Consider the following 27,282-nt stretch of genomic DNA (forward strand, 5'->3'; position numbering starts at 1 on the left):
CACCTGGTGGGTCACTATGAGAACAGGATGATGGACTACATAGCCTTTGGTCTGATCCAGCAAGGATCTTCTTATGTTCTCAAATAACTATCAAGCTAACCTTGATGGTACAGTGATTCCATCATTGTAGGAGATGATACTGACCTGCTCATCCTGCAATGCAAGACATTACCTTTTTCACCAGAGCCAAAGAAAGGACAGGTCCTAAAGTCTTGGAACATTAGTAGGTCAACAGCATTTCAGTGAAAAAGATACGGAGACTCTTGTACTAATTGCAGATGGCATCCTTCCAGGCTTTATATACTTGGAGATGACTTCAGTGTACTGTACTGACATTGCTAATCACTCAGTAGTGCATTTAAAAATCAAACATTGCTCTTTCATCACCAAGACCTTTTTTTGGATACAAATCTATGGTACAATTGTATTTGGAGTGCTGTGTGCAGTTCTGGCCATCTCATCTCAGAAAAGGATATTGTAGAGTTGGAAATGTTCAGAAAGGGGCAACCAAAATTATGAAGGGGATGGAGTGACTCCCTTATGAAGAAAGGTTGCAGTGTCTGGGACTTTTTAGCTTAGAGAAAAGGTGAGTATGGTATATAAAATTATGCATGCCATGGAGAAAGTGGATAGAGAAAAGTTTTTCCTCCACCTCTCATAACGTTAGAAGTCATGGACATCCAATGAAGCTGAATGTTGGAAGTTTTAGGACAGATAAGAGAAAGTACTTCTTCACGCAGTGCATAGTTAAACTATGGACCATTGCTGCAGCTGTTGAAAGAGCTCTCTGAAGCCTCTCCGGTGCTTCACCTAAAATAGCAATGGATGGACATTCTTGCAAGGTATTTTCTGTGAGAGTGGCTAGCTCTTCACCATCTGTATACCCTGAGCAAGCGCCTCCAACACCTGCTGCTATGAAATACCACAGTTTGAGGGTGTATTATCAGGTACAGGCTTAGATTGGGAAGGACGTTTCAAGCATGAATGGTAGTGAATAGGAATGGAAGGAACTTGATGGCATGTTGAACCTGATCATGACATATCTTCTACCTGCACAACTCCTGAAAGTAGTCACATGCAGCTGCAGAAAAAAAGGACCTGGGTGCATAGTATTATGCAAAGTGTGTAAAGCCAGAGACTATTTGAATACTAACAATGGTGTTGTCATGGAGCAAGAAGATTATGACAGTGATTGTCAACATCAACAGGTGCTAATGCAAGATTAGCTTTAGAAGCATTAGAGATTTATGTTTTGTTTTTCATAATTGTGCTGATAATAAAGAGACACAAATGACCCCATTAAATGTTTAAAATGTTTACCAAAAACAAGGGACTAATTTGATCCCATAGAAGCAGACATATTACAATGCCAAGGGAAGGCTACTTGTCAGCCATTTTTGATAACAACTGAGGATGAAAAACACCCATTTTGCATCAGGTGGAATATTGCAACTTTTGGAACATAGTTCCTTATATTTGTCTGATTCTTCTCTCAAAAACTAATTTCTTTTGCAATTATTTTAAAGTTCAGACTGTTTCTACTGGACTAGGAGGCACTTTTAACATCAAGGTTGAAAAAGTCCTAAGTCAAAGACCATGCTGTGCAGGTAGAATTAGTCATACTGTGCTCTGGATTATGATAATTTTGAAAATTGCATTCAATATATTTTATATAAGTTCTTGGTGGCTTGAGAACTGGATGATAGAAAAGATAAATGCAAGGAAAGAAACCTGCCTTTGGGGAATGAAATTTAAGGTCTTGTTCACACAATTATTTTTTTGTCTTAATCCTTTCTGTGACCTTGTTTTTCACAAAACAGGTGAGGGTCTGTGAAGATTAATTAGTCAACATCACAGTTTCAGTCATTGCTCAGTTTTGCTGTAGCCACGAAGTATTGATTGGCTTTGACACTTTCTAGGGACAGCATTATACATTTTAGAGGAAGCAAGTGCTCAAATTATGTAATCATTCTAAGAAGGCACAGGAGCAGGCCTGGCTGGGGATTTCCAGGTAAGTTGGCATGCCTAGCCTATAAAGATTGCAATGGTAAAAGAGGAAATTCAGCAGATAAAGCATACATCATCACAGCCCCCTAAAACTTCCTCCTCCTTTTCTCCCCTCAGCCACTGTACACCTCAGAAATATTCCCACCTCCCATGCCTCTGAAATTATTTTTACTCAACTTCTATAATTTCTTCTCCCTGTCACCTGTCACACCTAGCTTCTAATCTGTGGGCCTATTTGAAATGTTAACTCTTCAAGGCTGAGATCTGTTCTGCAAAATGCCAGTCTTTTCTCAAACATTTAACTCATTCAAAATAAGACTCTTCTTATCCTTTCTGCCCCAGATTTGGCATTGTCTTCAAGCCTTCCTCTCCTACACTGCCAAGTTCCAAATCAATCCAGTGACCCATTTGCAAACTAGAGACGGTAGAACCCTTAATTTCTCATAATAATGGTGGGATGAATTTCAGCTGACTCACACTTCTCTTAACACATGTGGCCCCATAATAAATAATAATAAATAAACAAAACTCCATACCTTTCTCTTTGCCTTTCCCACCACCTGCACCATCAGTGGAATGTGATTCAGCTGACTCAACCATGACTGCGACATCATAGAATCATGGTTGGAAGGGACCCCAAGGGTCATAGAATCATAGAATCATAGAATCATAGAATCATAGAGTTGGAAGAGACCACAAGGGCCATCCAGTCCAACCCCCTGCCAAGCAGGAAACACCATCAAAGCATTCCTGACAGATGGCTGTCAAGCCTCTGCTTAAAGACCTCCAAAGAAGGAGACTCCACCACACTCCTTGGCAGCAAATTCCACTGCCGAACAGCTCTTACTGTCAGGAAGTTCTTCCTAATGTTTAGGTGGAATTTTCTTTCTTGTAGTTTGAATCCATTGCTCCGTGTCCGCTTCTCTGGAGCAGCAGAAAACAACCTTTCTCCCTCCTCTATATGACATCCTTTTATATATTTGAACATGGTTATCATATCACCCCTTAACCTTCTCTTCTCCAGGCTAAACATACCCAGCTCCCTAAGCCGTTCCTCATAAGGCATCGTTTCCAGGCCTTTGACCATTTTGGTTGCCCTCTTCTGGACACGTTCCAGCTTGTCAGTATCCTTCTTGAACTGTGGTGCCCAGAACTGGACACAGTACTCCAGGTGAGGTCTGACCAGAGCAGAATACAGTGGTACTACTTCCCTTGATCTAGATGCTATACTCCTATTGATGCAGCCCAGAATTGCATTGGCTTTTTTAGCTGCTGCATCACACTGCTGACTCATGTCAAGTTTGTGGTCTACCAAGACTCCTAGATCCTTTTCACATGTACTGCTCTCAAGCCAGGTGTCTCCCATCCTGTATTTGTGCCTTTCATTTTTTTTGCCCAAGTGTAGTACTTTACATTTCTCCTTGTTAAAATTCATCTTGTTTGCTTTGGCCCAGTTGTCTAATCTGTTAAGGTCATTCTGAAGTGTGATCCTGTCCTCTGGGGTGTTAGCCACCCCTCCCAATTTGGTGTCATCTGCAAACTTGCTCAGGATGCCCTCAAGCCCATCATCCAAGTCATTGATAAAGATGTTGAACAAGACTGGGCCCAAGACAGAACCCTGTGGCACCCCACTAGTCACTACTCTCCAGGATGAGGAGGAGCCATTGATGAGCACCCTTTGGGTTCGGTCAGTAAGCCAGTTACAAATCCACTGAATGGTAGCATTGTCTAGCCCACATTTTACCAGCTTCTTTACAAGAATATCATGGGGCACCTTGTCAAAGGCCTTGCTGAAATCAAGATAGGCTACATCCACAGCGTTCCCTTCATCTACCAGGCTTGTAATTCTGTCAAAAAATGAGATCAGATTAGTCTGACATGACTTATTTTTCAGGAACCCATGCTGACTTTTAGTGATCACAGAGTTTCTAGGTGCTCACAGACTGTTTGCTTAATGATCTGCTCTAGAATCTTTCCTGGTATTGATGTCAGGCTGACTGGGCGGTAATTGTTTGGGTCCTCTCTTTCCCCCTTTTTGAAAATAGGGACAACATTTGCCCTCCTCCAGTCTGCTGGAACTTCACCTGTTCTCCAGGAATTTTCAAAGATTATTGCCAGTGGTTCTGAAATCACCTCTGCCAGTTCTTTTAATACTCTTGGATGTAGTTCATCTGGCCCTGGAGACTTGAATACATCTAAACTAGCCAAGTATTCTTGTACTACCTCCTTACTTATTCTGGGCTGTGTTTCCCCTGCTGAATCATCTGCTCCATATTCTTCAGGTCGGGCGTTGTTTTCTTTCTTGGAGAAGACTGAGGCAAAGAAGGCATTGAGGAGTTCTGCCCTTTCTCTGTCCCCTGTTTGCGTTTCACCATCTTCTCCTCTGAGTGACCCCACTGTTTCCTTGTTTTTCCTTTTGCTACGGACATACCCATAAAAGCCCTTTTTGTTGCTTTTAACCTCTCTGGCGAGCCTGAGTTCATTCTGTGCTTTAGCTTTTCTGACTTTGCCTCTACACGTGCTGGCTATATGTTTGAATTCCTCTCTGGAGATTTCCCCCCTTTTCCATTTTTTGTACATATCCCTTTTAAATCTTAACTCAGTCAAAAGTTCTTTAGATAGCCAGCCTGGCTTCTTTAGGCACCTTCCATGTTTCCGTCTCATTGGTATTGCCTGAAGTTGTGCTTTTAATATCTCCCTTTTAACAAACTCCCAACCATCATGAACTCCCTTCCCTTTTAGTATTACTGTCCATGGGATTTCACCCAGCGTTTCCCTAAGTTTTCCGAAGTCGGCTTTCTTAAAGTCTAGAATTTGGACCTTAGTATGCTTGGTTGCTCCTTTCCGCTGGATAATAAACTCCAGAAGAGCATGGTCACTCCCACCTAATGATCCTGCCACTTCTACCCCACTAACCAAGTCATCACTATTGGTTAGGACCAGATCTAAAATGGCTGATCCTATTGTTGCTTCTCCCACTTTCTGGACAATGAAGTTGTCTGCAAGGCCAGTGAGGAATCTAGTCCGATCCTCTGCAATGCAGGAATCTCAGCTAAAGCATCCATGACAGATGGCTATCCAACCTCTGCTTGAAAACCTCCAAGGAAGGAGAGTCCACCACATCTCATGGGAGTCTGTTCCACTGCTGAACAGCTCTTACCAGTGTGGTGTAGTGGTTAAGGATAGTAGACTTGTAATCTGGGGAACCGGGTTTGCGTCTCCGCTCCTCCACATGCAGCTGCTAGGTGACCTTGGGCTAGTCACACTTCTCTGAAGTCTCTCAGCCCCACCCACCTCACAGGGTGTCTGTTGTGGGGGAGGAGGGGAAAGGAGATTGTTAGCCGCTTTGAGACTCCTTCGAGTAGTGATAAAGCGGGATATCAAATCCAAACTACTCCTCCTCCTCTTCTTCTTCTTCTTCTTCCTGTCAGAAAGTTTTTCCAAATGTTTAGTTGGAATCTCCTTTCTTGCAACTTGAAGCCATTGGTTTGAGTCCTACCGTCCAGAGCAGGAGAAAACAAGCATGCTCCCTCTTAAAGACTTTATACAATAATGGGCTCAGGACAGAACCTTGTGGCACCCCACTTGTCGCTTAATGACGAGGAACCATTAATGAGTACTCTCTGGGTTCGGTCAGTCAACCATCTACAAATCCACCTAACAGTTACCTCGTTCAACCCACATTTTAACAGCTTCCTCGCGAGAATATAATGGAGGATTTTGTCAAAAGCCTTACTGAAATCAAGATACACTATGTCCACAGCATTTCCCTGATCCACCAAGTTTGTAATTCCATCAAAAAAAGAAATCAGATTGGTCTGGCATGACTTATTTTTGAGAAACCCATGTTGGATCTTAGTAATCACAGCTGACTTTGTGGCAGCTGTGTTGTGTCATGAGAACATAAGAAGTTCTCACAGTGGCCAACCAAAACCTGCTGGCATCAGCACTCTCCAAACCTGCTATTCCAGCAACTGGTATTCAGAGACAAATCCAGGTTTCATTATAAGAATGATTATCAGACACCATGCACTGTAACTTTGTATCTTAGCTCTCTAATTCTTTACATCAATCTAAAATTTTGAATGATGACCGACTCCCCCACCCCACCCCGCTACACAAATATGGAAATTTGAAAATGCCTGCAAATATATCCAAACCTAATTTCATTCTGTTTTCCCATCTTACTTTGGGGCTTTGCACATTTAATTTCTTTCACTCTGCTGGAGAATTAATGTTTATTTCACTGAGCTGAGGGAATAAGCTTGGTTATTAGAGAAGGACCTGACATAAATGAAAATGCAGCATAATGCTGGGGAGGAACTGGTTGACTTTCTGAAATTGGAACTAGAGAACTCAGCCCAAGCTGGTAGGGAAATGCTATCTGCTCTAAACTTTTATTTCCTTCTCTTTAAAGGAAAGGTTGGCTTTGTGAAGTTCTAGCCAGTTCTTTTTATTGAAAGAAAGACAAGTAATAGATTAGAAATCACATCATGTTGGTTTTCTTTTGGTCTTCCTGTGGGTTAACCAATAGCAAATATAAGGAGGTTAACATAGGCTCATTTTGTTTTAAAAGAATCCAGGGAATAAAATTGCTTTTCTTGGAAAATACATAGTTTTAATTGTCTGAAGGCTCATTTTGTGCCTGTATTAAAGTACTGGATTGTCCATTTATGGTACTATCTTATCACACCTAGGAACTTGATGTTCCTCTTGTGGCAGAATTGTTGTTGTTGTTGCTTAGAGCTCTCCATCCCCATCAGGAGGAAGACGTTGCAATACAAATCCTGGTCAGCCTGCTCTTGTATTGTTCAGCATTGTGCCAGTCTCCTAAGAATTGTAGCATTTCTATGAGAGTTTCACAATGTTTGTGGGATTTGCACCATACCATATCAACACTGAATCCTTCTCTGTACTGAAGAGTACAGACACATTTCATGAAGGATTTGGAAAGCTACGACAGTATTTGGTAGCAATGTGTGACAACTGACTAGTTGGATGCTGTGGTTAAACTCACTGGGCAAATCAGATGCACCACTGGATAAAACATCACTTGATGTTTCAGGGGTTGCATTGGAAAATCACAAAGACCATTGTTATTTTGAGTCCTGTGGGCCCCTTAAGGGATTAATTCTGCCTATTCTGCTTTCTCACAGCAAGTTATATGCTGAGATGGTACTGTGTGGGAATTTTAATCTTTAAACTGGTTTAAGCAGGGACTCGTGGTGACTGCTGTAGGGATAATCTGCTAGTGTTGGGGCTATCCATGTTGCTTGCTTGCCATATATAAATGAGGAAATGTCAAGGCCACAGCTGTATCAAGACCAATGATCCAGTAGGGATCTTCATTATTTTTTTTAAAATGAATGAAAATGTCCATCTGGGTGGCTGCAAAATCTTGTATCATTTTTACAGTGGTTCCCTGCTGCCTCTTCCTTGCTATCTTGATATAACAAACTGTAACAGCTATTGTTTAGTTGGCATTTTGGGAAGATCACTGGAGCAATGCAGATATAATTATTTGTGGATGATGTGACTCTGAATATACAATCAACTTCATAGAATCAAAGAACTGTAGAATTGGAAGGGGCCCTAATGGACATCTAGTCCAAACCCCTTTTTTTGACACTCTGTTTTTCTCATGGAAGTGCACTTATCAGCACAATAAATAATAGTATTAAGTTCTGAATAAGAGCCTCATTTCTGTTAGAGTAATATAAGACTGATTCTGGCTGCCTTGGCAGTTGACAAAAAGCTCCCTTTTTGTAGCTTCACTAGGAATTTGCAGCATCTGTATGGTACACATGGGACCAGTTAGCTACAAAAGAGGCTTCTTAATGTTAGATAAAGGGTGAAATGATGGGTCCACATCTGTTTCATAGGCACAAGCTTGGGTGACATTATAAACGGAAAAGGCCACCAAGCTTTTGTTGATTGCGCTCCTCTCTCTGGAAATATTGCTCTATACAGAAACAAAGCTAAAATGTATGTAAATCACACTTAGAGGATCTTTAAAAAATGCATTTTACCTTATTATAATGCCACATGCTGTCTTTGCCAGATGCCTTGGGGCTATGTGTACCAGGATACATATCTATTCTAGAACTTAATGGCATTTATAAAGTACTTTCAGCACCCTTGAAAAAGGCCACTTAAAAAGTAAAACAAAAAACATAACACTGCCCACTAGAGATACAATCAGTAGTAGCACATAAATGTAGGTGTCTAATGACAAAATCCTAAACATTTTACTTGGAAGAATAGCCCACTTTTCATGGCTTTTCATGGTGTCTTTGGCCATAGGGATCAGGTCTTCTTGACAGTGACACCTAGACTGTAGAACTCCTTTGACCAAGAGGCATATTGGGCCTTTTCTCTTGCCTTTCTCTGGCAGATGGCAAAAACCCCACATTTTTTCTAAGTTGTTTGTGAAAACTGGAATTGATCCAGCCCCTAATGTTTGTCAGTCTCCTGTTCTGTTTGAAATGCTTGTACTTCAGCCTGTTCTTTTGATGTTATGGGCTGTCTTTTTTTCTATAGTATGCTTATGTCTTTTAAGCTATTTGTACACTGCTTTGGAAGCCTCTGGCCCAACCTGCAGTACAGTATTAAAATACATTTGCCAATTCTCACCGTTGCTCTGTGCCTGGCTTCCTCTGGAACTTTTCACCCTCCATCTCTCAGCAGCTTTTCCTGGCTGATGTGTGGTGTCAGGCCCACACATTTTCAGCTTCCTTTCATTCTTGAAGTCAGGAAGAAAACACTACCGCTTCAGCAGGCAACGTTTTCAACACATGAAATCTGTTTTCCCAGGTGCTCGGCTACATGGAGGTTCTCATCACTGTGCCATTTGAATGTGCATGATTAAAATCTTTTAAGTTATAGATGATCTTCCAAACTCCTCAATATCTTATCCTCCCATAGACTGATATTTATATAATCTCTTCCGAGCACTAATAGAGAGGCAAAGTTAGCTCAGCATGTTTATTTGTCTTGTGGCTTATGCAATCTGTATTCACTCCCTCCCTTTCCAACCACCTCAAAAGAAGGTTCTCTCTCTTTCTCCTCCTTGACAAAAGGTGCTGTTCATAGCAGCCAGAGATAGACTTCTAACAGCTAAAAATTAGCAGGATAGCATCTGAAGGGAAAATTCACATAGAATACAACAGCTCGAGACCCGACTGTGAACCTAGAGAAACACAGGTCAATAAAATAAAATACTGCAGGTCGTAAAGGAAGCTGTGTGGTAGTGTTTTCCCTAAACATGTTAGATAAGAGCTGCTGCATGAAGCGGCAGAATGGATATGATGAGTACTGACTGTACAGTGAAGTTTCAGGGATGGAGGGAAGGAAAAGCAGTGCTTTAATGGCAAAGAGGTAAATGTCTCTCAGGACCTTTTGCAGTTTCCTCCCTCAAGGGCCGCACAGGGCACAGGGCTCCCCCTAGCAATTGGCAGAGTGCCTGATTATTGAGATGAAATTTTGTCTGCAGCTAATAATTGCAGTCACGGGCAGGACCTTCACTCAGTGCCATTGTCTCAATCTACAATATATCTCCTGAGAACTGAGCTCTCAGACTAACAACCCACATCTGGTCTGAAAGATGGCACAGAGAGCTACCCTTGCTAAGTGGCACCCTGGACAAGTTCTGAGTGGGGCTCCATGGTCAAAACTTTCATATTGCTGTAAAACTATTCTTTGATTGTACCACTTCAGATTGTTGTAGAGGGAGAACGCATGAGCGAATGGCCACTAAGAGCAGATTTCTGTGTGCATTGAAGTATTCTCCGTCAGCCATGTAATTCCCCACTTGCAAAATGGTAGACTCTGGGAGCAGTTTTACTATGCAGTAAGCTGGTTTTTGAGGGAGCTTAAGCTGTACATAAAAGCACATCAATGTGCAAGTAGATAAATAGGAACCGCTACAGCGGGAAGGTAGACGGCGTTTCCATGTGCTGCTCTGGTTTGCCAGAAGTGGCTTTGCCATGCTGGCCACATGACCTGGAAGCTGTACGCCGGCTCCCTCGGCCAATAATGCGAGATGAGCGCACAACCCCAGAGTCAGTCACGACTGGACCTAATGGTCAGGGGTCTCTTTACCTTTACTTTTTAAAGCTGTACATAAGGATGCAGTGGGCTAAACCACACTGCCTAGGGCTTGCTGATCAGAAGGTTGGCGATTCGAATCCCCGCGACAGGATGAGCTCCTGTTGCTCGGTCCCTGCTCCTGCCAGCAATTCGAAAGCATGTCAAGTGCAAGTAGATAAATAAGTACTTCTCCGACAGGAAGGTATACAGTGTTTCCGTGCGCTGTTCTGGTTTGCCGGAAGCGGCTTAGTCATGCTGGCCACATGACTCGGAAGCTGTCTGCGGACAAACGCCAGCTCCCTTGGCCATTAAAGTGAGATGAGCGCTGCAACCTCAGAGTCATCCGCAACTGGACTTAACGATCAGGGGTCCCTTTACCTTTAAGCTGTACATATGTGGATGAATCTGACTGTTAGTTGTAGAATTGTTGATATGTGCATGACTTTAGGGGTTACTTGACACAAAGGGCCATTCCAGACTGCTGTTTTGTTGCAGGTGTAGTCTGCAGCATATTCTTGACACAGAGGCAGGTTTAGGGGAGCACGTTCGGTCCGGTCACACTGGAAACGGAGCCCCCAGGGCACTGCAGGAGATGCTACGACTATGATTTAGAATGGAGTGCAAGAGGCAGGGGGCAGTGTTAGAAACTGAGATATGAAAGCTAGGAGTTAAATGGCACCTTAAACCTAGGTTATGGGTGCAACAACAAAATGTCTAGGCATTTTTTTAATAAGAAGAATACAAAGCTGAAAATGAATGAACTTCAGCTTAAATGTTATGATCATTTTTCACATGGTCTAATATTTCCCCTGCCCACCCCCCTAATATTCTTAAGAGGGTCTCTTCTCCATTCTTCAAAGAGTAGTGGAAGGGGGGAGGCAGAAAAAGGTCCTCCTTTCCTTCCACTCTGCAGTTTTTTCTCAGGCTCAGTACTGCACCCAGAGCTCAGAAACTGCTTGCACTAATGAAATTCCATGTCACAAAATACACCTAGAACAATTGGAGTTTCGAACACAGGTGGGGGGCACCAAATTTTGGCATTGCCCAGGGTGGCACTGAAATTTGAGATCTCAAGGTTTGTCACTGTTTGTCATAATAATAGTGCGTTAGTGGTGGACTTACTCTGTTTTATCAGTAGTTCTGTGAGGGTGCTCCAAAGCTAGCATATTATTGCTGTCCAGAGGAGCTATAGTGTAATAAAAACGGAAGGAAAATATACCTGAACATTTGTGGTATAAAAAGTCACAGGAGTTTAGCAGGAAGTTACATCTGGTTGGTCTTGTGGAATGAAAAATGTTGAACGAGATGGACACTTGGTCTGATCCTGCCACTGCACTTCTTGTGTTCTTAAGATAGGCAGCAGGTAAACAATGTTGCTTCTGGACTCTTAGAACAAGACAGATTTTGGTGACCTCAGATTTCTTCTGAGGTCTCCATTCCTCTGATTATTTTTGATGACCTAGTCCTATTAGATAAATAGGACTGCACTTTATATCGATCTGACCTTTAAAGTATAGTAATGTAGGGTTCACCAAAGTAGCATTTGTCTTTAGGAAACATGATTGAGATCCTCCACCAGGTTACTCTGAGAGAAATTACCCCTCCTGGTAGAAGCAGTGCCTTCCCAATAAATAATATGACGTTTATGGAGGTTGTCCTTCTACAACAATGTTTCCTATAGTGGGTGATATGGCCCCAGGGGGTGCTGGAAGGATTCAGAGGGACGGTAGTAGCCTCGAGTGCAATTGGGGGAGGTTGAATAAAAATAAGGGGTCAGTGGAAGCATAAAGACAGCAGAGAAGAAAATATTTTTTTAAAAAAACTGTTTGTGCATGTTTCATCTGTTGTGTGATGCCACTTGCCAGCAGGTCGAGTGCTGTTGTGGGATGGTGACAACGCCTCCCCTGGATCCGGCAGTCGTGCTGGAGATGAGGGGTTTTCCCAGGCCTGGGAAGTGAATTGCAGCTTGCCTGCCTATTTGACCAATGGCAGGCGGGCTGCAGCTTCAAGGTGTCTTATTTAGAACATCTTTCTTAACTACGTTGTAGGATGTAGGTAGAAATATAGATACATAAAAGAATGCAAATTTGTCACAGCATCTTCCTGTTTGTTCACTGAGTATTCCCCCCCCCCGAAATGGGGGCGGTAGGCCAAATAAGTTTGGAAACTTCTGGTCTAGAGGCTTGCAGATTCCCCATCCCTGTTTTAAGGATAGAAATATATCTTTTTCTGAATACTTAAGGGTTAAATCAGGAGGCTCAACATCTTTTAGGATGAAGCTCTAGGTTTGTATCTGAAATGCATCTTGAAATTGGCTTCTAAAGAAAAATGCTACTTGTTAGGTCTTTTCTGAAATGCATTTCCTTCTTCTTCAACAAAAACTTAGTTCTGTTACACAAAAATTAATACTACCATGATTGCTCCATCCAATTTAAAAATAAAATAAAATCTCTATTTCAATTGTACAGAGCTTGTCTGACTAGATTGAATTGGTTCTTTATTTCCCCCCTTTGCAATCACATTTCCCAAATATTAAGTCCTCCAATATCCTGCATCCTTTATATCAGTGTGTGCTGTTGCTCAGCAACAGAAGATTTGCTCTTTAAGAATTACCCAGGGTTTCTACAGTCAGTTTTCCAAGCTGTGCAGTGAGGAAGCAGCAATACCCTCGGTTTTTTGAAACCATGCCCATGCTTAGTTTAAATGCTTTATTAATGGCTCCTGCAATTGGGATACACTAAATAGTGAGCTGCCTGTTAAGCACTTTACTATCGTTATTCTTCATTGTAGTTTTTCTCTCATTTGGTAGATTTGATAACATTTGGTGCATTTTTACCCAATTATAATTTTTCTAATTGGATTGAAGCTGCGATGGGTATCCCTTTCAAATCAGCAAATACAGTATTCAATTTTCCAGTGTTTGCAGTGCGATCCTATGCATAACTTCATTGCTGTTGGCATCTATCTGTCTCAGACAATGGAGTACACCTTCGGGGATGAAGTCGAACTGTTGTGTTAGCACCAAAGTGACTTCCCGGGTGCAAGCCTGGGCAGTGTATATGAAGTGTCATAAGTGCTCCTCGGCCTGTGAGTAGCATTTTCACCACTGGAAGTTCCCCCACCCACATGCACTGTGAGAAAGATCTGCCATTGTAGTTGTTCTGATGGTGATGTTATGCTAGCAGAGTGGAAGAGAACAGGACATGTCAGGGATTTGCTGCAGGTTACATACATGCCCTGTCCTAAACCCTTTCATTTCCCCACTGTGTCCCCAGAAAAGGCACAACTCTAGTTAATTAGTAAATAATCCCCCCCCCCATGAAAGGGACGACCTCTCAGTCTGCCAGCAGGTAAATGGCAGGGCAATGGATGTGACAACTCGTTGCAAATAAAAATCTTATGAAACCAAGATTGCTCAATAAAGTAATTTCCATTGTAGTAACTTCCAAATAAATGAATTATATTGTGGGTCACAGGTGATGAACGCTATCACCTGTGACCCATAATATAACTGCTTTGAAGCTCCAAAAAACATTTTCACTACATTGTAACTTGTTAGCAAGCAATAATACTAAGACTTAAGAAGAAATACTTCTTAAGCCTTCTTTACTGTTCCACATACAGTATATGAATACAAAAGGTGAACAAATATCCCCTTTGGTGGGTCCCTTCCAACTCTATAGTTCTGTGATTCTGTGTTGGCGATTACTGATGAGAAAATACTGTGCTGAAAGGAAATAACAAGGACAAAGTGAAAAAGTCACACAAGAGGTCAGCTATATTATATCAAGCTTAATATGAGATTGACTACAATTCACATTTTGATCATTTCTGCATGATCATAGGCAACAATCCAATAATGAAGCAAAGATTGTTTACTAGGGATTATCAGGCAGCAATAATTCACAAAGTACATTTTAAACTAGGTGAAATTATGTGTTAAACACTAGCGCAGAAACTTCTAGGATTACAAATAGACCAACTTTTTTTCTAATATTTATGGCACTGTAAAAGGGGGGGGGTATCTGCTCCATTCTGTCTGCAGATCTTCTATTTTTTGTCTTTTCTTCCTGTGGTGTTTTAATATATGAAAGCAAATATTTACAGCATTGTTAGCTGTTTGATGTAACATCTGCTGGTTTGTGAATTACATGTTTTAAAGTGGGTAATAGCTTGCCACTGAGTGCTATGTAGGGTAGTAGCAAGTATCTGGAAGGCCCCCTTTAAAACAGAACACATATGCGTCTGAACACATGCACATAACTATTAAACAGGTAGGTAGCCGTGTTGGTCTGACGTAGTCGAAACAACAACAACAAAAAATCCTTCCAGTAGCACCTTAGAGACCAACTAAGTTTGTCATAGGTATGAGCTTTCGTGTGCCTGCACACTTCTTCAGATACACTGAAACAGAAGTCCCAGACCCTTATGTATGAAAGACACTTCCTTCCCACAAATTCACTCCCACCTTCATCAGGTTGAAAGTTGAAGATGGGGCAGGCGGAGAAAGGTGGGGTAAAAGAGTACTAAGAAGCCACTCCAACTCATAATAATAATAATTGCACACAGATGCAACAACTTTTTTTCTAGAAAGTTGTTGAGCTTTTTTTTTAGGGGGGGAGACATTATTTGTTATTTGCATTATACACATTATTCCATTCACACAATAGTTAGACTCACATCTTATTTGACTCTTAGAATACTCTGCTGATTATGTAAACTGGCCCTTACATGCTGAAACTTGCTTTCTGAAGAAGGCCAACAATACATAGGGGTTGCCAGACTCAATAGAGGACAGGACTTCTGTGCCTTTAATTGCCCTGCTCTCTTTTGAGTTTGGAAACCTTAAAGAGAAACCAGCAGACCCTTTGTTTAATTTCCAAGCAAAGGGTCTGCTGGTTTCTCTTCAAGGTTTCCAGACTCAAAAGAGAGCAGGGCAATTAAAGGCACAAAAGTCCTATCCTCTATTGAGTCTGGCAACCCTAACAATACATGGTCTTGCACCTGGAATCTGCAGCAACTCGTTACCAGATCTAACAGGATGTTCCAGGAGAAGGGGCTTCCTTAAGGGGGAAGCACAGAGTGGCATAAACGTGTGCCAGTCTTACAGGAACGTGTGCCAGTCTTACAGGAAGATTCAAGGGCCTCAGATTATGCTCATTTTAAATTTTGGGAGCTTGGCTATTTCCTCCCTTTTATTTAAATTTTGTTGCTAGTTTGTTTGATGTTTTCTTCAAGGCCTAAAGCACTTATAAAAGATGCCCTGGGATTGAGGCAAACTAAACCGTTAAATCTGGAAACTTTACTTTAGCGTGTTACAAAAACAACAGCCGAAGTGCAGAAATCAGTTTTTTTAATTGGGCTTTAGGGGCATATTTTAATCAATTTTCAGGACACCAACCCAGTATCTTGGACTTAATTTTTTAATTAAGTGTTTATCTACTCCCTGGAAACAAATTCCCAACATGTTCTTCCAGTAGCTCCAGTTTTTAAAAACAAATCAAAACAGATTCCTCTTAAAAGTTCTGATGCTCCAAATATTTAGGAAACCCTTCGGCAATGTTCCGGAGCATATGAATTAATTCATGATACATCTTGTGTTTAAAACAACATATGTGCCTCACACGCTACAGTGTGATCAGGCAGATGCCATTGGGAATAAGCATTAATTGTAAGGGAATTTACGCACTATTTTCCTTTTCTTTTCCTCAGGTTGCCTTGAGGAGGGGAGTTTTACCAAGCCTTGATATACTTGGGCTCAGTTGAATAAAGATTATGCCTGCAATAGGAGAGAGTGACATCTGTATCTTATTTCAAGTAATAGTTCCGTAGTTAGTATGAACATTCAGTATTGCTAAATAAATTATTCCTTGAAATAAGGACAAAGTGGCAAGCTTAGCAAAAGCCAAGCTGACTCCAGGTTTCAGAGAGCCGTGGAACAAAAAGTCATCACGAGGATGGTCACTTACAGTGTCATAGCACGGGGGGCCAGGGGGGGCCGTAGCCCCAAGTGCAAAATTCTGAGGGGGTACAATTGGGCACCCCTATGCAGGCACAAGCTTCAGTGGGGATCAGGTGACTGCTGCCGCCACCTGGCACCTCCGACCCGACACTCTTCTCCACGGGTGTTGGGGAAATTTGCCCAAGGGCCCCATCAGCCAGCCAGGCTCCCTGCTGCGTTGGCGTGTGGGCAACGCAGTGTGGCCTTGCTTGGCTCCGGTGGCATGGTTGCTTTGGTGGTGGCACTGGCAACCTACGCTGAGCCACTGCAGGTCAATGCAGAACAAATGTTTCTGAGGAGGAACCATATGAAGCCTTGCTGAAAGTTAAGGGATACCTATCATTTGGTTTACAAGATGAATAGAAACCCAGTTCTTTCTCCATTTAAGTCAGTCAGTATTTTTGTCATGTAACTGCATTTTGTTAAATAAGTTCAGAATAGGATCCCAGAATAGGGACCCAGGTGGCGCTGTGGTTAAACCACTGAGCCTAGGGCTTGCTGATCAGAAGGTCGGCGGTTCAAATCCCTGTGACGGGGTGAGCTCCCGCTGCTTGGTCCCAGCTCCTGCCAACCTAGCAGTTCGAAAGCACGTCAAAATGCAAGTAGATAAATAGGAACCGCTACAGTGGGAAGGTAAACGGCGTTTCCATGTGCTGCTCTGGTTTGCCAGAAACGGCTTTGTCATGCTGGCCACATGACCTGGAAGCTATACGCCGGCTCTCTCGGCCAATAATGCGAGATGAGCGCGCAACCCCAGAGTCGGTCACGACTGGACCTAATGGTCAGGGGTCCCTTTACCTTTAGGATCCTTACTAAGCATCAAGAACAGCCTTGTTCCTCCTTTCAGGAACATATTTGTCTTGGGTCAGGACCTGCTGATCCTCCATTAATTAACGGGGAAAAGGAAGCTTGTGAGTTGACACCTATGCAGGCTGTTGCCAGGCTGTGCATCACCAAGGTCAGAAAGAAAACAAAGCAGATGTCACAGTGGTTGTAATCTGAATGAAATCAAACCTCAATAAGTCCTTGTTTCTCGTTTTGATTGCTGGCCTTTTGTCATGCAGTTGGATTGTTTGGCCTGCTTTGCTGGGGAAACTGCAAAAAAAAATCTGATCCTGGAGAAAGGTGACAATTAATTAAGCCCTGATGACCGTTAGAGAAGGAATTTTCTAACAGTCAAAGACAACTAATAGAAGGAACCAAATATAATGTTCCTGTTTCTCTCCTTACTTGGAAAGAGATGTTTGACATACAGGATATATCATTCTTAACAAAACTTACGGCACACACTTTTCTTTCCCACAAAATTCTGCTTTCAGCTTCTCTTTCTACATAGTGGGTTGAAATATTTCTGAATGGAATAATGCCTCTGCCCATATTAGAGGAAGTGAACCTTTGGATCCAAACCAACGTATTTGTAACTCAGCAATGTAAAGCAGGGCATTGAAACTGGGCTCAGGAAGAGTTGCAAATTGTACCTATAGTTAGAATGATCCTTCTTCAACTGGGTCCTGTAAGAATCAACCAGAACCTGAGCTAGAATCCCCATAGTCTATGCACTGATGGTCCTGGTGGTGAACTTCCTGAGGTGGAAAATATTAAAATTCTGCTGAATCGGTCTCAGTTTCAGATCTAAGGAAACATTCTGTATAAATTCCAAAGCAATTTTCTATTGTTTAAACTGTATAATATCTTCAAATTCCCTATTCCACATCTTTCTAGTTTCTCAACTTCTACCTTACCAAAGCCCATTAAGCATTTATAAAAAGCAGCTATGTTAAGTGTTCTGTAAGAATGGTTAACGCATGCATACAGAACTGTAAATAGTGTTATATTAGGGGGGAAATGTGCATTAAAACTAATATATTAGTGAAAATAACGTACAACAATATTAGGCTAAATTACATGCAAACATATGTACCATAATAAAAAAAACTACATGCAAAACTGTGTTTACTAGGATAATTTGCACTGTAATACTGAACCATTTCCAAGAGAATTCAAAAATAATAATCACAAATTGGTACAGAAATGGGAAGAACTGAATTTCAGATTGGAAAAATGGTAAACTCAGAGCGCCAAAATGTGCAGATCCTTTCATCTCTAGTGTCCATATGAGGCAAATGGCTTGATAGTCTACAAGGGACCTCTGACATATTAAGTTTAATTAATTTGAGGAGATTTATCATCTGTGCTGCTTGAATCCCATTGAATCCCATGAGCCACAAATAACCTGTGCACAGGACTGCAGTCCACAGGAACGATGCAACAGGGGGCTCCTATTCTCAACATGTAATGATTTGTAGCATACCGCCTGGTCCTTAGGACTGTTCCAAATCATTGCACTTTGTACTTGGCTGGGAAAGTCTGGACCACCCTATTTGCATGCAGCAAGGCAGTGAGTGCTTCATCATGCGAAGACAAGCAAAAGAGATTTGTTCTAGGTAGCAGAATTTGCCCCTTATCGACTAACCTTCTTGTACGTTTCAGGTTACAAATTACGATCAGCCTTAAATTAAAAGGAGAGAACATCAACCCCCAGATGATGCAAAGATGTGCAAGGCTCAGCGTCAAATGCACCTGCAGAGTGTATAAAGCTGGGGAAAATGTCACGGCAGCCAACTGAAGAAGAGGCAAGGGAGAGGAACACAGCAAATATAACGGTAGGGAAAATTCTGCTCCTACTATTTCCAGGTGGCTAAGTCTGTTTAAAAGTGTTATTATTATTTTTTAAAAATGTAATTTTTATTGTTTTTTATACAATTTTTCCAACACAACATCTCAAACACAACATAACAAATCCTTGGCTGTCATAGCCTAGGGCTTCCATCAACCCCTTCTAATGGTTTTCTGAATTCCTTTCTAATTGCGGTATGCATTTTATTACTATGCTTATTCTTTTAAATCCAATCTTACATCAGCTAATCTTAATGCTTCTCACAATAAATTGAATAGTCCTCCTTACAAAACTTCTTGCAAGCCTACAAGCGATGTTAAGTAGTTACAGTTGTCTTTCAAATACAACATAAATTTCTTCCAGTCCTTTAGGAAAGTCTGGTCCTGCTGGTTTCGAATTTTCCCTGTAAGTCTTGCCAGCTCAACGTAGTCCATCAATTTTAGTTGCCACTCTTCTTTTGCTGGCATTTCTTCTTGCTTCCATCTTTGGGCTAATAGTATTCTTGCTGCAGTGTCACATATTAAAAGTGTTATTTTTTGTCTTAAGGGAGACAGCATTTAATTAGATAACAAGAAAACAAAAACTGTAGCATAGACAAGAAAGAATTTTGGAAGGATGTTGAGTCCAGATGTTCTCATGTAAATCAGTAGGAAGTAAGCATCACTTTAAAGAGCACACTGGAATTATCTAAGGCAGTGGTTCCCAAACTGCCCCCCCCCGACCTCTTGAAAATTGCTGAAGGTCTGGCGGACAACTTAATGATTTTTCTGCCTGTTTTTTAGCAGTTGAACTCCTTTGAGTGGAACTAGAGGGAATGAATGATTCTCTTTCAAAAGTCTGACAAATGAAATAAAGCTGATCTCTCCTCTAAATCCATTTTGCCCCTTCTCTGGTTCTGTCAGTGAAATTCTGAAAATTACTCTTGTGAGAAAAGATCCTAAAAGGAATATATCTTTATCAAAGTGGGTATTCTCCTTGAGGTATAGTGAGGTATGTTAACCTCACTATAGACTTGTGTACATTCCTTTTGTTGTTTCCATTTGGAGGTGGGACCTTCTTACTGACAGAATGAAAAGCCACTAACAATTAGGCAGCAAGCACTTCTTTTCCTGTTAATATATCAATAAATGCCAGCCTAAGACTGGCAAGTTTGTGTTTTCATTCGCATAAATTGTCACTTCAAGCTCAATGTAAAATCTCACAGAAACATTTCTGGACCAGTTAATTAACAGTTTGAGAACTGGAGCACATAGCTGAGAATGGAGCTTGACAGACCTCACAGCTGCTGACACATATACATGACACAATCCCCAAAGAAATGGTAGGAATAAATTATCATGAAGTTGCTTAATGGTCTGCAGTTGCAACTGGGCAAATGTTTGACCCACTCTAGTAAACAAGCACATGCTTAACCCATCTGGTGGATTTTCAAGGAAATATGCCTTAATTTCCTGAATATACACGAATAAGAGAATTGGCAACTTTCCTGACAGACGATGAGTCTAATCTCTAAGAATACTTGATATTTCTGAATCTGCAAAATCAGTGTTTGGAAAGAAACAATGAATGCTAAACATTATGTTCACAAATTGACACCCCATAATTTTGGAAGGAATAAGCATTTTTTGCATGTTGGGGGATAATATAAAGTAACAAATAGCAATTATTATTTGCAGTGGAATACTTCCTTGGTCTTCCTCTTAATTGACTTAAACTACAGTTTGGACAGTTAGCACTAGAAGGCTATTGCTGCAGTGCCACTAAAGCAGGGACCGCCCAGGTGGTGTCTTCCAGCTGTTCTGGAGTCCCGCTCCCATCAGCCCCACCCAGAATAGCCAAATTTGAGTCCAACAACATCTTGAGGGAATCATGTTGATTATCCCTGTGTTAAAGCTAGCCATTACTACAACTGCGTACACCACATATTTCAAGCATATCCCCACAAAGAATCCCAGGAAATGTAGGTTACCCCTCACAGAGCTACAATTCCCAGCACCCCTGACAAACTTCAGTTTCCAGGATTCTATTTCATGTGTGTTGGTGCTTGTGTTGGCGTGTACACAGATCAGGTCCCCTGAAAGCAATGGGACTTTTCTTTGGTCATGACATTTGCTGGAATGCTTTATTTATCTGTCGCTTTCAATGGGTCTGTCACAGAAATTATAGAAATAATACAATTAAAAGTCAAAATGTGTGAGAGAAGGGCTGAGCAAGTGAAGGTTGGAATGTGAAGGTTCTGTTTGCAGGAGAACCATGAGAAAACAACATGTACACAGGAGCTGTTGCTATAACTGTTGAAGACAAAGGAAGGAGAGGAAGATAAAAAGTTGCCGTGCCTCGTAATTAAACTAGTAGAAGCTAGTCGAAGCAAGTGCTGCAATACATATATATAGACATAACTGCCCCTCTGCTTGTAAGTGAATAAATGTTTGTGCCTTTGTTAAATTTGGGTTGCCACCCTTCAACTACCTGCTGGCTCAGGTTGTGTTGCACAGGCTTAAATAAACGTCCTGTTGGACTGACATTTGGAGTCTGGATCTCATTGGCCATCCAGGCTGAACCCAAAGTGTTGTGTATTGAGTCAAAGGATTTTATCTCTGTATTATTATTGTCTGTATTTGCATTAGGATAAAGTAACTGCCTTTTAGTTCCAGAGGGTACAGCTACTATTGGTTCATTTAAGCTGCTGTATTTGGATCCTCTGTCTTATTGGTTCCCTCCAAAAGGCAGCACTGTGATTGCCTGATATTGTTCCCTCCAAAATGTATCCCTTTCTAGCTAGTTCCCTGTCCCTATAAATGTAGCCTTCCTGCCCTCAGAGTCAGTCTTGTTCACTTTAATAAAGAGCTGTTACTAAAGAACTGTCTCCAGCATGTTTTGTCAAGAGAGCTGAAATCACAAACCCCACGTCACAACAACTGGCGACGAAGGTGGGATCCGGAATGCTGAGGAGCGGTTAAACACAACCCTGCCTCAGAGTCCGGATTGCAGCTGAGAACAAGACTCACTGGCCAGCTGAGAAGACAACCCTGCCCGCTAGGACAATGGAGAGTCCAAGGGTATTGGAGCCCTTCCAGCCATCAGAGCCCCACACCTGGGAAGACTACGTCGAACGCTTCGAGTTCTTCGCAGTGGCTCAAGGGATCACCGATGCCAGCAAAAGAAGGGCCACATTCCTGAGCTACTGTGGGCCCGAGACCTTCAAGCTAGCCAAGGCATTACTTGCTCCAGCGAAGCTGAGTGAGACATCTCTCCAAGATATTCTTGCCTGCCTAACAAGCCACTTGGCGCCTACTGAGACCAAGATGGCCCGGCGGATGGAGTTCCATAAGAGGCAGCAGCATGCTGGGGAGTCTGTATCCGCATTTCTGGCTGAACCCCGGAAGCTCGCTCAGCACTGCGGCTTCCAAAATCTGGAAGAGACTCTCCTGGATCGGTTTATTGGTGGTCTGAGCAGCAAGAAAGCCAGAAGACGCATCGTGGCTAAAGAAGAGGTTACCCTTGCTTCAGCCTTGAAGGAGGCCACCGCCACGGAGAATTATGAAAGAGAGGAGCTTGATGCCAGTCGCAAGGCCACTAAGCCACAGATAGAAGTTGCGCATGCCATGGACGAGCTAGAGGCTACTCCGAGCCAGAGCCCAGTCCGTGGGGTCGAGTTGGTGCGTCAGGCCTGCACAGTGCACAAAGATCACCGAGGCAGTTGCCCAGGTTGTGGCGGAAACCATGGGCGGAAGAGTTGTCGTTTCAGGGATCCTATGTGCCGGATGTGCGGGAAGACAGGTCACATCGCCAGGGTCTGTAGATCGGCGGCGTCAGGAGCAACAGGAGCACCTAGACTGGAGCATCGCAGACCGCCCACAGCAACTCATTTTCGAAAGGACTGCCACTACATAACGGAGATCAACGGGAGGGCCGTGCAGTTTCCAGCGCAAGGCAAGGCACACGTCAAGGTGAAGATTGAGGGTCAGCAGTGCGACTTGGAGGTGGACTCTGGATCTGCATTCACCATTGTGTCAGACCAGACCGCGAAGACATTCTTCCCCAGGGGTAAGTTGCCCCCTCTGGAGCCCTTCCCGGCAACCTTGCAGTCGTACTCAGCAGGCCGCATCCATGTTATGGGAATGTGTGCCGTGAGAGTACAGTTCCAGGACAAACAGGCTGTACTCAAACTGGTGATTGCGAAGGGCAGTCGCCCCAGTCTCCTGGGCACTGACTGGTTCCCCGCCCTGGGACTGAGTATCTCAGGGCTTAATTCAATCCAAACCTGCCCTGAGATGAGCGAGGTATTATGCAAGGAATTTGCTGGTCTCTTTAATGGAAAACTGGGTTGTTATAAAGGGCCCCCAGTTGACTTCGAGTTGGACCCCGGGGTGGCCCCAATCCGACTCAAACCAAGGCGAGTGCCATTTGCACTGCAACCCAAGATTGAGGCAGAGCTGGATAAATTGGTCAAGCAGGGAGTTCTCTCACCCGTGGACTCTGCTAAGTGGGAGACTCCAATCGTCACGCCCCTTAAAGCAAATGGGGAAGTCAGGATATGTGCAGATTACAAATGTACTATCAATAAGGCACTCAGGGGAAACTCATACCCCATTCCAGTCATATCACATCTGTTGGCTAAACTGGCTGGGGGCAAGGTGTTCGCCAAAATTGACCTGGCACAAGCTTACCAACAGCTGCCAGTAACCCCACAATCAGCGGAAGCACAGACTATTGTCACACATAAAGGGGCATTCAGAGTTAACAGATTACAGTTCGGAGTTTGTGTGGCCCCAGGGATTTTTCAAGGGCTCATGGAACGCCTGTTAAGGGGTCTGCCGGGGGTCTTGCCATTTTTTGATGACGTTTTGATTGCTGGAAAAGACCCACAGGAACTGGTTGCGCGTGTCCGTGCAGTGTTGCTCAAGTTCAAGGAGGTGGGGTTGCAACTGAAAAAAGAAAAATGCAGTTTTGGGGTGCCAACTGTGGATTTCTTGGGGTTTAAAATTGATGCATCAGGCATCCACCCCACAGATGCTAAGATTAAGGCCATCATCGAGGCACCACGACCACAGAACAAGACGGAGTTGCAGTCATTCCTGGGACTTATTAACTTTTATCATTCATTCTTACCCCAGAAAGCTTCGGTAGCTGAACCATTACATAGACTTTTGCGGGAAAAGAATGTGTGGCGATGGGGGCGGGAGCAGCAGAAGGCTTTTGACTCCTTGCGAGAAATGCTGAGTAGCAGGAGCGTCCTTGCTCATTATGATGAGTCGAAGCCGCTGGTCCTGGCATGTGATGCCTCTCAATACGGCCTGGGGGCTGTGCTGAGTCATAGGGAACCGGATGGGTTGGAAAAGCCCATCTCTTTCTATTCCCGTACGTTGTCACCCACGGAGCGCAACTATGCTCAAATTGATAAAGAGGCACTAGCAATTGTGTCAGGAATCAAAAGGTTCTATGATTATTTGTACGGTCGCCATTTCTCCATTGAAACGGACCACAAACCACTGTTAGGGTTGTTCAACCCAAACAAACAAACGCCACAAATTCTCTCCCCCAGAATGTTGCGTTGGTCAATATTCCTGAATGGGTTCCAGTACACCTTGACACATGTGCCGGGGAAACAGTTGTGCCACGCTGATGCGCTGAGTCGATTGCCCCTTCCTGGCGGGAGCAATGAGGATCCTGCTCCGGCGGAGCACATTATGATGCTAGAAACACTTCCGGGGGCTCCTGTAACAGCTACTGATATAGCTGAGAAAACGAGGAAAGATGCTGTTCTCTCCCGTGTGCTCACTTGGGTGGGGAGGGGGTGGCCAGGTGGTCCGCATGAAGAAAAATTCAGGCCTTATGCGACAAGGCAGCACGAATTGTCCATGCATAAGGGTTGTCTCCTATGGGGAGATAGGGTGATCATCCCAGCACCACTGAGAAACAGGGTTCTTGAGACGCTTCACATGGGACACCCGGGAATGGTCAGGATGAAGTCGCTAGCCCGATGTTATGTGTGGTGGCCTGGAATGGACCAGAACATAGAACAATGGGTACGAACATGCAAGGCATGCCAAGAGGTGCGGCCAGAAGTGGCCAGAGCACCAGTCCACTGGTGGGAGCAGTCCAGGACTCCCTGGAGCCGGCTGCACATAGATTTTGCTGGGCCATTCCAAGGGAAGGTCTTTTTGGTTATCGTTGATGCATATTCCAAATGGTTAGAAGTGGCGATGGTCCCTAGCATGGCATCAGCTGCCGTAATCAAGGTGTTGAGGCAGCTGTTTGCAACCCACGGGTTACCTGAGACCATTGTATCAGATAATGGGGCAGCTTTTGTATCCCAAGAATTCAGGGCATTCTTGGCTGATAACTTCATAAGAGGGGTCACATCCGCGCCCTTTCACCCATCCTCCAATGGGCAGGCTGAGCGCATGGTAAGAACAGCCAAAGAATCCATTGCGCGCTTAATGGAGGGTAACTGGTCGGCTCGCATTGCACGAATGCTATTTTTGCAGCATGCGACGCCATGTACTGCAACGGGCAAGTCGCCAGCTGAGCTGCTCTTAGGTAGAAGACTGGTAACGGTGCTGGATTATGTCCACCCAGATAAAATGCCAAACCGTAATTCAAGAGCAACCCCCCAGGCTGAGACTGACACAACAAGGTATCTCGCCCCTGAAGATCTGGTCTGGGTGAGGAACTATTCACGAGGTCCACGGTGGGTGGCCGGTGTGATCACCCGGGGTAGTGGACCTGTGTCCTATTATGTGACCTTGGAAAATGGGCAAGTTTGGAAGAGACATATAGATCAGCTGAGGCGCCGGGCGCTCAGCAGGGAGGAGTCAGATAATTCATCCCTGGCTAATGACGCACAGCTGCGAGACCAGAGTGAAGATGGCCCAGAGGTGCAGTCACCAGGGGCTTCAGCAAATGAACCAGGGTCTGCTAGTCCTCAGGATGACGAGGTACAGGTTGGGGACCCTGAGATGTCTGGGACTCCATCTGTTCCTGACGAAACCCCTATAGCAGCCCCTCCACCACAGGTAACACCCAATCCAGAACCTGCAACACCTGTTGTCAGGAGATCAAGTAGAAGTTGTAGGACCCCACAGTACCTGAGGGATTACGTCTGCTGTGCTCACTAGGGGGGGAGGGGTGTTGTGTATTGAGTCAAAGGATTTTATCTCTGTATTATTATTGTCTGTATTTGCATTAGGATAAAGTAACTGCCTTTTAGTTCCAGAGGGTACAGCTACTATTGGTTCATTTAAGCTGCTGTATTTGGATCCTCTGTCTTATTGGTTCCCTCCAAAAGGCAGCACTGTGATTGCCTGATATTGTTCCCTCCAAAATGTATCCCTTTCTAGCTAGTTCCCTGTCCCTATAAATGTAGCCTTCCTGCCCTCAGAGTCAGTCTTGTTCACTTTAATAAAGAGCTGTTACTAAAGAACTGTCTCCAGCATGTTTTGTCAAGAGAGCTGAAATCACAAACCCCACGTCACAACACAAAGGGTACTGGGTATTGAACCCCAATATTTCCCCAACATACCCTTGTTCATAGGAGCACATGTATAAACCACAACTGATAGAAGTTGGAATCCCCTATGAAGGGTAAAGAATTTTCTAAGAAAAGCATTGAACTAGATCATATTTTTACAAAAATAATGGGCTACTAATTTCAGTTAATTAGTTGAATAATATAATTAATACCCATTACACTGTAAACGGCGTTTCTGTGTGCTGCTCTGGTTCGCCAGAAGCGGCTTTGTCATGCTGGCCACATGACCTGGAAGCTGTACGCCAGCTCCCTCGGCCAATAACGCGAGATGAGCACCGCAACCCCAGAGTCGGTCACGACTGGACCTAATAGTCAGGGGTCCCTTTACCTTTACACTGTTTTATAATTAAAGCCGAAATCCTAATCTCACTTACCCGGGAGAAAGACCCACTGAATTCAATAAAACTTCCTTTTGGTTAGGATTGCACTGTTATACACCTTCTCTAGCAATTGCCTGTATCTCCTTATGAAGATCTTCCTCACACTCTTAAGAATTACAGAGCCATAAAAGTGAGTTTTAGCTTTGGCCATTAGAGAATTTCTTCTTCTGGCAGCTCAAAGAGGAACTGCTGTGGGGCAAAGCCAGAGAACTAATGCTCTTTCAGGATTACACCCTGTGACTTGGTTATGAGGAGAGCAATATTTAATCAGGCAAAGCAGCTGGGCAGGAAGAAGGATTTATGGTGCTTTATTAAATACTCAGCAATATTCCATATAAGGAAAAGTGCAGAAGAGAAGAGCTGTCAGTTAAGCCCCCTATGGAGGCCAAAAGATAGCTTAAAATTATGGAAACTCCTGAGGTACCGGTATCTATGGACTAAGCTACCCTATGTGACCTTGCTCTTCCAGTATGTATGCTGTGCTGCTTTGACAGGGCTGCTTTTGACAGGCATCCCCACAACAAAAGAAATGGAATATGAAGAAATGGGCCACTTGACCATAGGCATCTCCAGTTCAAACTGTTACACGTCTTGG

At 43.3% G+C, this 27,282-nt stretch overlaps 1 protein-coding gene across 1 annotated transcript; it reads left to right on the forward strand.

Annotated features, from left to right (window-relative positions):
* The first annotated feature begins 22,924 nt into the window (after positions 1-22,924).
* On the forward strand, positions 22,925-26,232 carry LOC132591725 (uncharacterized protein K02A2.6-like). The gene has a single exon (XM_060271643.1). It carries the CDS (start codon positions 23,048-23,050, stop codon positions 25,892-25,894), a length of 2,847 nt encoding a protein of 948 aa, XP_060127626.1. The 5' UTR covers positions 22,925-23,047; the 3' UTR covers positions 25,895-26,232.
* The last annotated feature ends 1,050 nt before the right edge of the window (positions 26,233-27,282 follow it).

This window comes from Zootoca vivipara, chromosome 2, assembly GCF_963506605.1.
Source record: "Zootoca vivipara chromosome 2, rZooViv1.1, whole genome shotgun sequence".
NCBI lineage: Eukaryota > Metazoa > Chordata > Lepidosauria > Squamata > Lacertidae > Zootoca > Zootoca vivipara.

Bases quoted from the DNA above. Each gene is read 5' to 3' on its own strand.
- LOC132591725 (XM_060271643.1), top strand. From the start codon at position 23,048: ATGAGCGAGGTATTATGCAAGGAATTTGCTGGTCTCTTTAATGGAAAA.